Raw genomic sequence first — 16,138 nt, 5'->3', positions numbered from 1 at the left:
AATCCACCAGGTGACCTCATCGCTCCTGGGTCTGCTGTGTTCCCTAGGATCATTCCTTAAGGCCAGCGACGTGGCCTAGTACACAAGCCTCTGCCCATTGCAACAGCATCCCTTAGGGACACTGGTTCATGTCCCAGCTGCTCCACTTCTGATTCAGCTGGGAAACAGCAGAGGATGGTCCAAGACCACGGGATCCTTGCACCTAAGCAAAGACTTCTAGCTTTGGATCGGCTCAGCTCTAGCTACTGCGATCATCTGGGTGGTGAACTAGTGGATGCAAGATTCTCTCTCTCTCTCTCTGTCTCCTTCTCTCTATAACTTTCAAATAAAAATAAAACATATCTCCTAAAAACGACTACCCTGACAGGAGGCTGTTTCTATTGTACATGACCACTTGGTGCATCCTGGAGAAGTGACGCTGCTGGGCACAGGAGAGGAGTGGCCAGCCCAGGCAGAGAGAGGAAGCCAAGGCAGAGAGAGAACTGGCCCTGCACCTGCACAGAGCTCCTTGGCTTCTGTTTCGTGTTGTTGGGAGTTAGGGGAGGGGAACAACAGCAAAGAAGACAAGGGCAGAGAGGTCCAGCAGAGGCTCCTGGACACTGCCCCTCCAGGAGCAAAGCTCACCTCTAATGCACACCCATGAAGACAGAGATGAGGGCACCAAAACTGGGCAGAAATGCAGCCACCAGGGCATCTTCCAGAGGAAAACGGTATAGGACGAGAGATGTGGTTCCTGAGACTAAGCATAGAAATGAAAATGTATGCTCAGAGTGGAATGGTTCTCACGCACAGAGAAAAAGCAGCATTGGGCCACAGGGAGTCTTCAACCTTCTCTCCCTCACACAGCAGGCGGCAGGGTTAAAATGAGCAAGCCTACTGGGAGCCGTCCACCCGGGGGAGAGAAAGTCGTGCTGAACGCAGGAGCCACACTGCCCTGAGGAGAGTGCGTGGACAGGATGGCGCTGGCAGTGTCTCCTTGGGCTCTGCACACACCGGGAGCCCTGGGCACTAGGACTGGCCCTGGAGCCATCTCCGGATGCTCGCAGCACATCTGGAGCACACAAGGAACAAGTGCCTTGGTCTTTGTCAGAGGCGTGGAGCCCAGCCCTGGAAGGCCCTTCGTGGATTTCTGTCCCTCCAGCTCTGTACTGAGCGAGGACACAGGCTGGGAAGCAGGCTGGGAAGCAGGTGTTCACCTCCTGATGGTGAGCAGCTATGGCTGCAGAGGCTTTGCCCTACAAGGAGCGAGAAGCTTAGCTTCTAGAAAGTTCTGGTATCACTTTCTGAATAAAAATAAGATGCAGCATAAAAATCCAACAGTCTTTTCAGGGTCAACAATTGGAAAAATGTTTTTCCTTACTCCTCCCCATCCCTCACCAAAACCATCTCAATGGAGGATCCTTCTCTCCTGCCCCCAGGCACCTCCCTCCCTGGTGGACAGCCCCCCTTGGAGTTGGTGTGGACCCCCACCCTGCACTCTGTCACAGGGCAAGAGCAGCAGCCGCTGTGGTCCAGCCCCACAGTGAGCTGCAGGGCAGCTCACCTGGGCCATCTGGGCTTCGGTGTTGCCCTTTGCACCCAGGAGGACCATGGCCAGAGCAGAGGAGATGCTCATGGGAGAAAAGAACATCGGATTGTGTCGGGGTATGTTGACAGAATTCTTTTAAGAGGCATTATAATTGACTCCAGACAAATGCTTGAAGAATAAACTGTGAGAGGTGCCAGAGCAGAGCGTCTCTGTGAGCCTGTGCATGTGGGCGTCATGGACATGTGTGTGTGCTTTGCGTGTAAGCATACGTGTGTCACATGTGTTCAAGCCAATGGATGTGGATGGTACATGCAGGCATATGGTATGTTCACACATGTGCTTAAAGCACACTTAGGCATTTGGGGAAAAAATTCGTTGTCATTTGGAAAGTGTTATACTTTTGCAACAGTGGCTGAGGGGTAACGAACCCAGCAGTCTTGGAACAGCACAGAGAACCAGAGTTGGGAATAATGGGCACATTGGACATGACAGGAGGCCGGTGCAGCAGAGCACGATGCTTGGCTGGAGGGTGTGAGCCAAGCTCCCACTCCAGCTTTGGTCCAGGCCTAGGCGAGGGAAGCACAGAGTTGGGAGTGTGAGAGGCTGAGGAACCCACCTGGCAGCCTGTGGGTGCTGGGGGCCAGAGGCTTGGGCAGCTGTCCAGGGCATGAGGACTAAGGCTACCAGGCAAAGTGGATGTCTGAAGGTGGTGCCAGCCTCCAGCACTGCCTAAAGGAGGCATCCAGGGTGGCCAGTCAGTCAGCCCTGGGCCACAGTGGGAAACCCGGGCCCCTGTGCTGACTCACTGGGGAGGAGGAGTTTGGTGAACAAGTTTGAATGCAGGAATTCTGATGGTGGGGTACCCCACAACAGCAGTCTCCAGGAGACTCCCCGAGGAGAGAGCCAGCTCCCTGGCAACTGCCCTCAGGGCTCACTGCTAATATGCAAACGTGTCGTTGTCTGGTTGGCTCTGGACAGCTTCGTGGAGGGATGAACTTGCATACCGCCAGCTGCTCTGATGGAAGTACTGAAGGTCAAGTTGACAAAGGCAGCCGCGGAGGTCTGAAGCAGACGGGCTCAGCCTGTGTTTGCAGGGGCACCTGTGGGCCTTGCCCTCTCGCTTGAAGAGGACGATGAATCACAAGACAGTGTGTTTCAGTGGTCAGGTTCCCATGTGAGGGGGTCACAGGGTTAGAGAAGGCCATGAGACACAGGTAGACACTGTCCCCACTAAAGCATCGGGACTGCAGGGTCATACCAAGTGTATCCTGAAACAGTTGTCACCCCCAAAAGGCTCCATGAGGCCCTGCAGAATGGTCCAGGGAATCTGAACTGAAACCGAAAGGATTCCAGTCAGAGTCGAAGCTGGACCCGAAAGGAGGTCCCTCTGACAACCCGATCGCTCTGCGTCCCAGAGGAGAGCAGCAGCTGGTGGCCGCATCGAGACCTTGGCTGGAAAGGGGGTCTGGTGGCTGAAACCCCGCCTGTGAGTACAGTGGACGCTCTGCAGGATCTGGCTTCAGACTCTAAGCCTGAGAGGTGAGATGCTTTGCCCACTGCACCGGAGGCCAATGGAGGCAGTGGGCATCTGCTCTCCACCACTCAGGGGCAGCCCTGCACATCCAGGACATGTGCCCAGGGCACTGTGGCTAAAGGGCACAGAGACCTACAGAGTGGGTTGGACGGGCTGGCGTTGCAGCACTGGGTTGAAGCCACCATGTTTGACACGAGCACCCCCTATTGAAATGCAGATTCGAGCCGCAGTGCTCTGCTTCCAACCTGGCTTCCTGTTGATGGTCTTGGACCGGAGATGGTTCAAGTATTTGGGACCTCTGGCACAAAGTGGGAAGCCAGCCAGTCCTGCTGCAGCTGTTGCAACTACTTGGGGAATGAAACAGCAGATGGAAGAGCTCTTTCTCTCTCTGTAACCCTATCTTTCAAAGAGTTAAATACATTTTTTCCAAGAAAATGAGCTTACAGAGGTGGTCCCATAAAGGAGGCCCCCAGGGCAGTCTCTAAGGTTTTGAAGACCCCCTTGGAGTGCCTCACAGGAAAAGAACTCTGACCAGGGCTCAGAAAAGGGCCTTCTGAGAAGCGGCCTGAAGGTGGCGCCAGACACCAACCAGGAATAAAGGGGCCGCTGGCAACAGGGGAGAATGGAGCTGCCAGGTCACAGTGGCAGGTGGCAGCTCTGAGCCAAGGTCTGGGACCAGAGCGCTGGAGCAAGGAGGTGTGGCTGACTCCTGAGAGCAGCTGTCTGCAAGCTGACAAGGAGGGCTGCTGGGCGAGGTGAGCAGGAAGGGTCCCTGGGCAGCAGTGCCAATGCAGGGAGGAGGAGCATGGTGATGACTGGCTGCTACGCGCTGGTGCCTCAGGGAGCCTGAGAAGTGCTGTACAATCACACACAGGGCGGAGGACACCCTCGACTCTGCCCTCAGAGAGCCGTCACGGTGGGCACGCGGCGGTGCTAAGTGCACACTCACTGGGAACCTCACAGTTATGCCACAGGTGGGAATAAAAATAAGGTGTCAATCCACTGTAATGCTGAAACACCTGGCAGGGTCTTCTCCAGCAAAGCAGCCTGGGCAGCTCTCGGTACCGACTGGCTAGTTCCACATGGCTGAGAGCCAGGATTTGCATACTGTCATCACAAAGAGGGGTCCACAGGTAATTCTCCCGACTTGACCCCTGACACAGGGTATACATGTATCCATACATCCCACTACACCCCAAGAACACACATCATTCTGTGTTGGTTTAAAAAGTGGCTCTGAATCAATGACACTTTCCTAGAGGGAGGAAAAAAGGCAGAAACTCTCAAACTGAGTCATGAAACCAAAGAAAACTAACAAATGCAGCTCCACACCCGCAGATCCATCTGAAAACTGACATCATCATGAGACAGACTGTAGAGAGGAACAGACTTGGGTGATTGGTCAGGGCAGAATTCAGACCAAGAAGCTGGTCCTTGAGCTGGCACGTCAATCTGGGGTGGTGCGCAGGCTGGCCAGCAGGGTCACTGTCCAAAGTACCAGGGGGCGGTGCACTGGATGGGCTTTTCCTGCCAGATGGTCTGTAGCCGCTGGGCCCAGGACGCCACCATGGCTTTCCTTTCTTCTTCAGACGCATGCTCCGGAGCGAAGCTGATCTGAGGGCTGAGGACTTGAAATCCACAGAAGTGCAACGTGCCGTGCTAAAGCCACGAAGGGAGAAACAGGCGCCATCAGGAGTTTTCTGTACCATTGGAGTCAGTGGTCAGAGACGGGCAGTGGCAGGAGACAACCCTTCCACGTCTCATAAAATAACCTCACCGGGACGAGGCAGCTGAAAACAGCCGCCTTCCCTGGAGCCTTCAGCTGAGGGGCTCTGTATTCAGGCCTCGAGCTGAGCTGCCGCTGGAATCTTTGCTACTGATTGGGGCACTAGACATTCGTTTTGGACAACTGGGCAAATTATCATACCTTCTGACTACAGATTATTCTAGAATAAGATGTTAGTGGGAGCATGCATTGTGCACCGCTGGCATCCCACATGGGTGTTGGTCCGTGTCCTTGTTGCTCTACTTCTGATTCGGTGCTACCTGTGGCCTGGGAAAGCAGCGGAGGATGGCCCAAGTCCTTGGGCTCCTACACCCTTGTGGGAGACCTGAGAAAGCTCCTGGCTCCTGGCTTCCGACCAGCCCAGCTTCACTCATTGCTGCCACTTGGGGAGTGAACCAGAGCATAGATCTCTCAGTCTCTCCCTCTTTCACTGTAACTCCGCCTTTCAAATCAAGATACATATAGATATTTTTAAAAACAGTCATTTTTATTTGAAAGGCAGATTTACAGAGAGAAGGAGAGAGCTTGTGAGATCTTCCACGTGTTAGTTCACTCTCCAAATGGTTACAGCAGCTAGAACTGAACCGATCTGAAGCCGAGAACCATCCCCGATCGCTTTCCCAGTCCATAAACGGAGATGGATCAGAAATGGAACAGCTGAGAACAGAACCAGTGCCCATATGGGATGCCAGCACTAGCAGGCAGAGAATTAGCCACCAGACAGTTCCAGAATAAATCTGTAAATCTTAAAACCAAAATAAAACAAAACCCCACAGTAATTAGAGTCAGCCATGAAAATCAGGAAATAGATTAAGTGATAAGCAAACACTATCCTAAACTCAGCAGTCTCTATAAATGCATAAACAATTTTGAGATATAACTGGGGAGGAGAATCCCATTTACAACCAAGGCAAGGGCTGAGCTAAAGACAAGAGCACAGTGTTCAGACAAAGATAAATGTGATGCTTTGAAGATATAACAGGACTGATTTTGCTGACAAAGAATCATTAAGAAATTGAGTCCCAGGGGCAGGCAGTGAGCCCAGACGGCTCCGAGGTCAGGGAGCAGGCCTGCACGCTTGGCTCAAGTTCACAGACCTGGGTCTGTGCGCTCCATTCCTGCCTTGACAAATGACCCTACACAGGCGTCTGGGTCTCCTTGCAATCCCTGGCCTGAGTCTTGCTCCCCTCAATCCCGTCCCTGGCCTCTGGTCTTCACCAGGCAGTGCCACACACAAGGGTACCCAGGCTGCTGGGAGCTACCAAGCTCACCACCCTGGCCTGGGCAGAGAACCACTGTGGACCACTTCTCAGGCCCACGGTGCACATGCGGACATCAGGGATACCACCTGGAAAAGCAGGCCTAGCAGGCTGGGGATGCTCAGAGTCCCCATTCCCGGGGTTGGTTTACCTGCAGGGGCCACAAGAAGTACCGGAAATCACCGCTGATCCCGGCTTTTGAGTACATCTCGGCTGTGCTGCCCGTGGTCAGCGACAGAAGGGCTAATTTACCCTGCATGGGAAGAAGCAGGGTAAACTGTAGACATCACAGGAAGACAGCAGGACCACCGTGGCCCCAGCCCAAAGCCCTGCCCTGGCTGGGAGGCACACTTGAGATCAGAACCCCGTGAGAAAGACCAACATACTACTTCCGGCCCAGCCGCCCACCCACAGGGGAAGAACTACGACATCCTCACAGTCACAGCCCCTGGACCCAGACAACAGAAATGGTGATTCACGCCCATACGTGTGGCAGGAAGAGGCTCTGGGGGTGAAGAGGCAGGGGCTTTTACCTATGGAAAGCGCCCCACATCACTATTCGCTGAGAACAAAAGCGCAAACTAGAACTTAACAGGTGTCCACCTCCACCTGAGCCGTCGCCCATGGTGCCGCAGCACATACCTTGAGGAAGCCAGAATCGTAGAATTTTGGGAAGTCGAAGGCAAACCCCTGGCACAGCACCCTGTCCATCCAGCCCTTCAGGATGGCTGGCACACTGAACCAGTACAGTGGGAACTGCGGGAAGAAGCGGGGAACAGCACGGGCAGGTCAGTGCTCGCGTCTGCTCACTCAGGAGGGGCAGAACAGTCTCCCGGCAACGGGGCAAGTCAGCTCTGAGGGGAGCAGTGTGCACACAGCGGGGGGCTGTCACAGCGCCAGGTGCTGAGGCTGGGCCCTGGGGCAGCCAGAAGGGAGAGGGGAGAACGGGACAGGGGCTTAGGGATCTGTGGTCCCTGTGCCTGAGCCAATGCACGCGCTCTAGGGCATAGTGATCCACGCATGTACGCATGGTCAGGACGAATGATCAAGCTGCCCAGTGAGGAAGTGGTGACATTGCTGAGGGCTGCTCAGAGACCAGCCTGGGGGCAGTGGGGAGCACCCTGCTGCTACATGCCCAGGGTGACTTTACTCTGGTCACGCCCCTATCCCAGGAGCAGTTAGCTCCAGGACTGGTGGCTTGTTGGAGAAGCAGGTCTGGCCCTCTGGCGCCCTCTAACCCTCTGCCTTCCAGCAAGGGACCACAGGGAAGGAAGGGTTTTGTTAGAGGCTGCCACCTTAGCCTTGGCCTTCCTAGTCTCCAGAGTCCCCGAGAAGTAAACCAACGCCTTTTCTAGAAACATCACCCAGTTTCCGGGACACCGTTCTAACAACAAGCAACGGACTAACACAGGATGACCCCCCTACTCGGGGGGAATCATAGCCCTTATAAGATGATTCTTGCTCTTCCTGGATCTGAATTGGACATTTGCCAACCCAATGACTCCCCTAAGATCCATGGGAAAAGGAAATTGTGCTAGAGTTGAACACTGTTTCATGCTTGCTGCCAAGGCATCTGTATTCCAGTGCCAGGAAGGACCCCACTGAATTAGTGCCTCCTGCGTATGCTGTGGGGGGCCCAGTCCATCTCCTTAACAAGGTTATCCACGGAAAGGGGGCGCGCGTGTGTGTGAGTGTGTTGTAACTGCCCTATCCAGCCAGAGTGGACATGTGCTGCTGGCCCTTGGTCTCGCCTCCAGGGATGCTATCTGGGGAGAGTTGGGACCTACGACCAGTGTGGTCTGACAGGTTAAACAGAACCAACCTGGAATATCACCAGGTCTGCCTCCTGGACCTTCTTCTGCTCCTCAATGATGTCGCTGCTCAGAGACCTCTGCTTGCAGGCCTCGTAGGCTTCCACTGCATAACTGAAGACCTTGGGGTTAGAGACGGCCCCTGCAGAGAGACGAGGCTGGCTGTCACCGCCCTGGCGGGCTTCCAAGGCCCATCCCAGCTGACAACCTGCCAGGCGCCAGCCCACCGGTAGGTTCCAGGAGAGATTGTAGAGGTGACCTAGCGTGTCCCACCCAGAAGGGGCTGAGCTCTCCACGTGTCAGCTTGCTCCCTCTCCACCAATAAGGAACTGGGCATTACAAGAGGCTCCATGGCTGCTTCGAGAACAGCCAGGCCGCAGTGGCCGAGGTGGGATGGCTCGAGGCCCAGGTGTGAGCCCCAGGCCTCTGTGAGAGGCTGAGTTGTGGCAAGAACTGAGCCAGTAGTTCTTCCATACACTCCTAAAACGCAAAAGGCCGAGGGGCCCCAGCAAGCAGCTCCCTGCCACCCATGTCATCCTCATCCACAGAGGGAATGCCTCAGTCAGGCAGCACTGGGGACAAGGGGCTGCCGACTGCCACACTGCGCCACTGCCTAAGACCCTCCTTGGGCCCCTGAAGCCTGGCCTTATCTCACAGTTCCGGTGGATGTGGAAATCCACGGGGACTCCAGGTCCTTACAGAAAATAGGCTAGGATTGAATGACAACCAACGCACCCCTCCAGCATGCATGGGATGGCCTTTAGATTGCGGCCAATACCTGGTGCCAAGAAAATACATGGTCAACAGCTGTTTCGCCATATTGCATGGGGGAGAATGACTCAAACAAGGAAACTACCAACCAATTGTGTTTAGGACAGATGTGACTGCTGGCCCGAAGCCTCAGGCACAGCTGGGCAGATGTGAGGCTATAGGATCTGAAGGTATCCAGGGCCTCGCACCTGCACACGGGTGTGAACCTCCGCTGATACTTAGATTAGCACTGTAACAACTCACACCAGACCTTGAGGCTCACTTGGCCTGGGCTGCGGTGCAGGGCTGGAGCGGATGTGCAAAGGAGGTTGTTTGTGTCTTTTATCCCAGGTTCTCTGCACGTTTAAACATTTTCTTTCACATTAAGCTCATGCTACATGATTTCTTCGCAAGCCAATGGTCCTGTATCCCAGCACCCACTCCATTCCTAGTGCCTGCCCTGCTCGTCATCAGGAGGAAACTGACTCATTTGAAAAACAGAAGACGAAGGTCAGGGTGGTGTCTGTGTTGCCGTGGGTCTTGGATCCTGAGTCTGGAGATGCAGCTTATGCCACCACTAAGACAATGGATGTCAAGGTGTTGACACTGGGTGGAGGCAGGGGACGCATCACTGTTTACAGGTGATCTGCACCCTTGGGAAGCCCCAGGCAGCTGGGTCTTCACGGATAAGAACCACAGTGATGGCTGCATGCGTGTCCTCTCTCTGCTCTCTCTCTCATACACACACAGAATAATGAACCATCGCCTCACAAGGCAAAATCACTGGGCTAATGACAGACAGCTGAAGAAGAGGCAGTGACCCCGTGTTCCTGGAGAGAAGCAGCCGGCGCCACACAAGGGCGATTCCTCCTGCATTCATTTAGGAATGTAACGGACCCCCCCACACAAACAACAAATCGTGGGGTTTCTTTGTGAATCGAAGAGCTAATTCAAAAAAGATTCCAAGGCAAAACAAAATACATGTAATTAGAAAAACAGAAAAGCAGGGAAATGAGGGAGACCTGGCTTTGCCAGATACGGAATCGCATTATTTGCCCAAAGAATTAAGATCGTGTGGTACCAAGTCACGAACAGACAGGCGAGAACAGGACAGGAAGAGAATACCATCACGTGGTATTAAAGATTGATTTACCGATTTGAAAAGCAGAGCGGTAGAGAGAGAGAAAGAGATGAATTTGCTGATTCATCCCACTTGGCACACGTGGGTGTCAGAGGCCCGAGCCCTTGGGCCATCTTCCGTTGCTTTCATGGGGAGCTGGACGGGGAGCGGAGCTCCTGGGACTGGGGCTGGTGCTCCTGTGGGACAACAGTGTCTGGGGTGGCTGCTTCACACGCTGGCCTGAACCATGAGAATTCTGAGCAGGATCAGAGCAGAATGAAGGTGCGTTTCAAATCAGGGCCCAGGCAGGGAGCAGTGACAAGACAGATGGGCGGGTAACTTGGAAAACAACCATGCCATATCTCACATTCTACACTGCTGTAAATTTGAAATACATAAAACATTGACATGAAAAGTGCAACATGCCAAACAGAGGAAACTATGAAGCCGATTTTTATAATTCCTAGTTTATATTAAACCTGATATACTATCCAGAAGCTAAATGAAAAAAAAGATTTCTGTTAAAGAGGCATTTGAGTAACAGTAAACGAAGTTCTGTGCAGAAAAAAGCCACCCTAAGCAGGTGGGGAGCAAGTCAATCAAACAAAACCCACGTGGGATACAAAGCGCTGGCAGGACAGGTGTGTCGCCTGATGCTGCAGGCCGGATCTCAACCCCGCGAGCCTGGCCCCACCCGCTTCTTGCTAATGTAGACAGGGGATGGCTGGAATGGCTGGTCCCTGACAGGCCTGCGGGAAACCTGAACTGAGTACCGTTTTCCGCTTTAGACGCGGCCCGGCCCGGCCCGGCTGCTGTGGGCATTTGCAGAGGGAAGCAGCAGATGGTAGGCCTCCCTCTCAGTCTGTCTCTCCATCTGCCTTTCAAACAGATGAAAATCAACCAATCATCAAGACTTTCTGGTTCATATTCCACATGGAAGACTAGTTTTTAATAGAGAGTTCTTTAAAATTGATAAGAAAGGATTCAGCGCTGTAGTCTAATGGCTAAAGTCCTTGCCTTGCAAGTGCCAGGATCCCATATGGGCACTTGTTCGTGTCCCAGCTGCTCCACTTCCCATCCAGCTCCCTGCTTGTGGCCTGGGAAAGCAGTGAGCACAGCCTTGGGACCATGCACCTGCAGGAAGAGGCTGCTGGCTCAGACTGGCTCAGCTCTGGCCGTTGTGGCCAACCGGGGAGAGAATCAGCTGGCACGGGATCTTTCTGTCTCTTTCTCCTTCTCCCTGTAAATCTGACTTTCCAATGAAAATAAATCCTTAAAAATAAAAAGATCCACTGTGTAGTACAGAAATGAGCCAGGCACATTTGGGAAAGAAGATTTTTAAAAAATATTAATGTTGATGAATATCAATGAAAATCAGCAAGCAGATACTCCTCATAAGAGGACGGATTAGAACTCTAATGGGAGACATTTCTCACCTGTCACACTGGCTATCATGAGGAGAGGGGGCACGTTGTCGGTGACAGGGAGGAAACGGGCACCCGACCAGCATGGCTGCTGGGAGGGCCAATGGGCACATGTACGGATGGTGAGAATGAAGTAGGCACAGCCTCCTGCAGAGCTGGTCTGCCTCTGGACACACTTGCACACACAGGCAGACACACAGCCACGGCTCATTAAAGCACGATTTGCCACAGCAAATGATCCGAAACCAGAACACACGCTCTTCAGCAGAGGATCCATAAACGGTGACATTGACATACACGCTCCATGGAATACTATGCAACAGGAAAGAGAAGGCAACGCACCAGACAGTGAGCATCCTACACGACGGTGTTTGCAAAAACCACAGGCGAAAGCAGAACGCTCTCACAAGTGCGTCCAAGGCACCGACTGTCCCGGGCAGAACACAGGCTGGCTTCACAGTGAGGGGCCCAGCGACGGGAGTGGGGTACTGACGCCGTGGGCTTGTTCAGCCCCAGACACCTACACGAACGTGCCATGCTTCACTTTTCCAAATGCTCTTTCTGTAATTAAACCACATCAAGGAGCAGGTGGCACACCAGCAGAGCCCTGGTGCCTCTGACTCACCGGTAATGTCTTTCCTTGTGGCCCGGGGCTCGAAGTCCATGGCGTATAGGTCGGACACAGTGACCGTACAGCCCTGCTTGCTCAGCTCCTCCACGGCCGCTCTCTTCAGGGACCCGTTCAAAGACGTGGGCTCCTGGTGGGCGTACACGATCAGCACCTTCTTCCCTACGTCAGGGGCAGAAACAGTTCTCCATGAAGAGCAATTGTTCTTGGTCAAAAGTCAAGGAGGACGGGGATGAGAAGGAAATCCTTTGGTGTACTGTCGTGCTTGAAGCCAAGACAGACCACAGTTTCTCAACGGGTAGCAGTTATAAAGTCATGCACGTGTTCTCAGACAGAGTATACCGTAGCCTGTCATCGCCAACACAGAGGGAGATCCGTGGTGGGAAATGCCTGGGGCCACAGGTTGCTGTTCTTTTTTTGCATGGTGGAATATGGCATTGACTTTTTAAGGCTGGGCACCCTAATCTAAAAGTCCCAAATCTGAAATGATCTAAAACCTGAAAATTTCTGAGTGCCGCTGTGCACTTCATGTAGTGGAACTTCAGATCAGGGACACTCAACCTGCACACACTTGTATCTTCTACACAAAACCAACTAAAAAATCTGCGGGCAGTGTTGTGGGCAATGCTGGCATCCCACACCAGCTGGAATCCAGGCTGCTCGACGTCCAGTCCGGCTCCTTGTGAACACAGCTGGGAGGGTGGTGGAACACAGCCAATCCTCGGGCCCTGCTGCCTACACAGGAAGTCCAGACAGAGTTTCACTGACTCCTGGCTTGGTTCCGACCCATGCCTGACTATGGCAGCCATCTGAGGAGTAAACCAATGGATGAAAAACCTCTTATTCTATCTCTCCCTCCCTCTGTCACTCTGCCTTTCAAATAAATAAATTATTAACAAAAAAATTTAACACAATTAGATCATTTAAAAATCTGACCTAATGTAAATCTTTTCTATGAGAAGTTTTGCCCCTTAAGATCGAGATGAAGAAGTAGTACTGGAATTACCCTAAGGTGATAATCCTACATGGGCAGGTGTCAGCAGCGGCATGGCCAACCGGCAGCACCTGTCAAGCTGGAAGCTCCCCACCCAGAAGCAGCCCTAAGATTCCAGACTGATTTTCCCGAGGGAGCAACTTCATGAAATGGGCCCTAGTGACCCCCGGACTAGCTCTTGATTTGCAGTTTTCAGTGTGGGGTTCCTGATGTGGAAAACCCCCTAGCTGGTTCAAAACAGTTGGTCCTGTTCGGTTGAGGGTAAAGGTTGACTCATGCACAAGATTAATGAGTAACGTTTTCTTCTCTGCTAATGGACTCCACCCTACTAGAGGCAGAATAGGAAAACCACACCAATGAAACCCACGCAGGTGTCTCAAGGAGGACCAGGCACTGCCTGCAGGGGACAGTTCTCCCTGTCTGGACATTCTTGGTTGGAACAGCAGGCAAGGGGAGGCCAGGGCTGCCCCTGGACCACGCTGCGATGGGACAGCAGGCCCACAGAGTCAGTAGTGCCAAGCTGGAAAAACCTTCATCTACACAAAAAAGTAAACAACAAAGTGAATCTAGATTTCCTAAAATGAAAAGATTTACATGTTACGCCATGGCATCAAAAAAAATGTGTGTATGTTTTGCCTGCGCACATGATAAGCACTTAGGAGGAACCTCAGCTTCTATCCAGCTCCTCCAGGGCCTGACTTGGAGTCTACTGTGTGTGCACCTGCTGTGTCCCAGCGATGATTTTGGGGACTAGAGACAGGTGCGGTGTGGCACCCTCCTCCTGAGGAACTTCTATATTCTGGGTGCAGGTGATAACATGTAATAAACCAAGTAAGAAAACACAAGACAAAGTGGCCACAGAAAACTGTTAGCACAGGGTCTACACGGGACTGTGTTGCTCAGATTCTTTATACTAAACAACACGGCACCCCATTCTGGTTTCAAAGCTGCATCGTTACCTGCCATGGTGTAGGAGATGCGTTCTTCTCCAGCTGACTCTGCTCCAGGCAGTGGCTATCCCCGTGGTTAACCTGTGGGGGAGACAGGAGGCAAGGCTGTGGGTCTCTGGGGTTAGTGAAGGATATGTAAACGCTGGCTGGCTGCCCTCCCGCCCCAGCTCCGCTCCCCATTGCAGCTTCCTGTGGGTGCACACCCCAGCAGCCAGCCGCACACGGCTCGAGTACGTGTGTGGAAGCTGGACAGGGCTCCAGGCTCCTGGCTTCAGGCTGGCCCAGCCCTGGCTGTCACGGGAACTGGGAGGGCGAGTCGGCAGGCAGATTTCTCTGTGTCTGTGCCTATGTGGTTGGGTGTGTGTGTATGCCTCTCTTTCAAATGAATCAAAACAAATAAGTGAAAAATTTAAGAGGAAAAAAAGCAGGCTTTTCAAAAGAGGCGTGGAATCCTTGGAGATTTCGATCTCAAGGGACAAATCATGCGGGATATCAATGCTGATCTTCCCTCCCCTTTTCCAAGAAGACTTAGCACCTAGCAGGAAGGCCTGCCTGGCTCCCCAGTTGTCCACTTAGGTAACACGGGCAGCTGGGCAGGGGCAGAGGTAGCAGTCAGCTGCACGTCACCACTGGAGGCCTGGGAGATGGTACTGGTGCGGTTACGGGACCTTTGGTCTTGCCGACAGGACAGGGGCTTGGTTTGGAAACTAGACTCCAGCCACAGGTCTCCAGTCTACCCTCTCCCCAGCAGCACTGTGGGTCAGCAGAGGGACTTAGGCCACATTCCAGTGCTGCTTTCCTAACTCTGGGACCTGCTCCACGTCCCTTCCCCTGCAAAGTCAATCCATGGCCCAACAGAGGCAGGGCGTCGGTGGTTCTACATGGTGGCCGGCACACGTGGCATTCTGGCCAGTGTCAGCTCTCAACGGCAAGAGGGTGCCCTGGCTCTCTGGCCCAGCCGGCCATACACTGGCTTCATCCGGGAACAGCAAAGAGCTGGCTGCAAACTCACCCTCACTGCCAGAAGGACAGCCCAGGAAGAACTCAGGGTCTACAAAAGTGAATGACACAATTCCAAAATCAGCAGATGGTGCACAAACAGCCAGCCAGCCCCAAACCACAACGAGACACCTTCCCAGAGCCAGCAGGCTGGCGACGACTGACCGCAAGCAGGGAAAGTAAGAAGGGCTGACTGGGAGGTAGAGAAACCAGATTCTTTTGCATGTTGGTGGATCCTAAATGGTTCACCTGCTAGGAAATGCAGTATGAAGAGAGGTGCCTCGAAAAATAAAGCATTGTTTCCTGTGTGCACCACAAGTTCCATAGGGGTGGACACCCAACAGCCGTGGAAGCCGAACCCAGCAGTCACTGGTTCCTAGCCACACTGCTGGTGTGGGTCAAGGTGAGCGCAACTCCTGGCCAGGTGCCGTGCCAAGTGCTGAGGCTACAGGGTGAGCGAGACAGCTGAGAAAGAACACTCTACTGCAGGTGTGCGCAGAGGGGAGGGTACTTAATAAACAAGCAGGCCAAGAAAGCAACGGTGACCGTGACAAGGGAGTGAAGAATTCCACGGAGAAAATGACCGGAGTCGGACCAGCACAGTGGCACACGGGCCAATTCCCTGCCTGCAGCTCCGGAATCCCATATGCGTGCCAGTTCCTGTCCTGGCTGCTCCATTTCCCATCCAGCTCCCTGCTTACAGCCGGGGAGGCCAGAGGAGAGCGGCCCGTCGGGACCCTGCACTCCTGTAGGAAACCCAGAAGAGGCTCCTGACTACAGACTGGCCAGACTCTGGCTGTTGTAGCCATTTGGAGAGTGAGCCAGTAGATGGAAGATTTCTCTTTCTCTCGCCTTCTTTCTCTGTAACTCTGAATTTCCAATAAAATAATCTTAAAAAAAAAAATCCTGGCAGCAGTGTATGTTTTAGACAGTTGTCCAGGCAGACGGTCTGAGAAATGATGGTGTGTCTGAGTGGTGAGACCCTGTGGGTTCACAGAACCAGAGGGGGGAGGAGGAGAGACAGGACAAGTCTGAGTGGTGAGACCCTGTGGGTTCACAGACCCAGAGGGGGGAGGAGGAGAGACAGGACAATGCAGGAAGCTGTGGTCGGAAGGGTGAGTGAGGCCTGACCGAGCCAGCAGCAGGGACTTCACCTCTAGAGGAGAATAGTGACCCTTGCAGAAGGGCCCCAGGGAACAGCTCACCCTGTGACTCGCCCACAGGCGCCACCAGACGCATGCCAGTTCCTGCACCTGTGGACATGCCGCCCGGCCCCCTAACAGCCACACAGCACTTCTCCATTGTTCACAGGCCTCTTTGTGCCCAGGTCCCTGCTCCTGGATACTGGGGTCATT

General features: G+C 53.4%; 1 protein-coding gene across 1 annotated transcript; it reads right to left on the bottom strand.

Moving 5' to 3' along the window:
- Positions 1–4,480: 4,480 nt before the first annotated feature.
- Positions 4,481–13,802, bottom strand: NQO2 (N-ribosyldihydronicotinamide:quinone dehydrogenase 2). Its single transcript, XM_012930184.2, has 6 exons — positions 13,794–13,802; positions 11,838–12,002; positions 7,930–8,060; positions 6,750–6,863; positions 6,259–6,360; positions 4,481–4,721 (listed from the first exon to the last, which is right to left on the bottom strand). The coding sequence occupies exons 1-6, from the start codon at positions 13,798–13,800 to the stop codon at positions 4,545–4,547; spliced, it is 696 nt and encodes a 231-aa protein (XP_012785638.2). The 5' UTR covers positions 13,801–13,802; the 3' UTR covers positions 4,481–4,544.
- Positions 13,803–16,138: the final 2,336 nt, after the last annotated feature.

The sequence above is a fragment of the Ochotona princeps genome, chromosome 1 (assembly GCF_030435755.1).
Source record: "Ochotona princeps isolate mOchPri1 chromosome 1, mOchPri1.hap1, whole genome shotgun sequence".
NCBI lineage: Eukaryota > Metazoa > Chordata > Mammalia > Lagomorpha > Ochotonidae > Ochotona > Ochotona princeps.
Note: the sequence above shows the minus strand (reverse complement) of the source record. Positions and strands in the feature narration are given on the sequence as shown.

What these genes read in the sequence shown, in the direction of transcription:
- NQO2 (XM_012930184.2), bottom strand. An exon ending in CACAAGGAAAGACATTACCG is followed by an intron (nt 8,061 to 11,837) that starts GTGAGTCAGAGG and finishes GTCTCTCTGCAG; the next exon opens with GGGCCGTCTCTAACCCCAAG. An exon ending in CAGACCTGGTGATATTCCAG is followed by an intron (nt 6,864 to 7,929) that starts GTTGGTTCTGTT and finishes TTCTTCCCGCAG; the next exon opens with TTCCCACTGTACTGGTTCAG.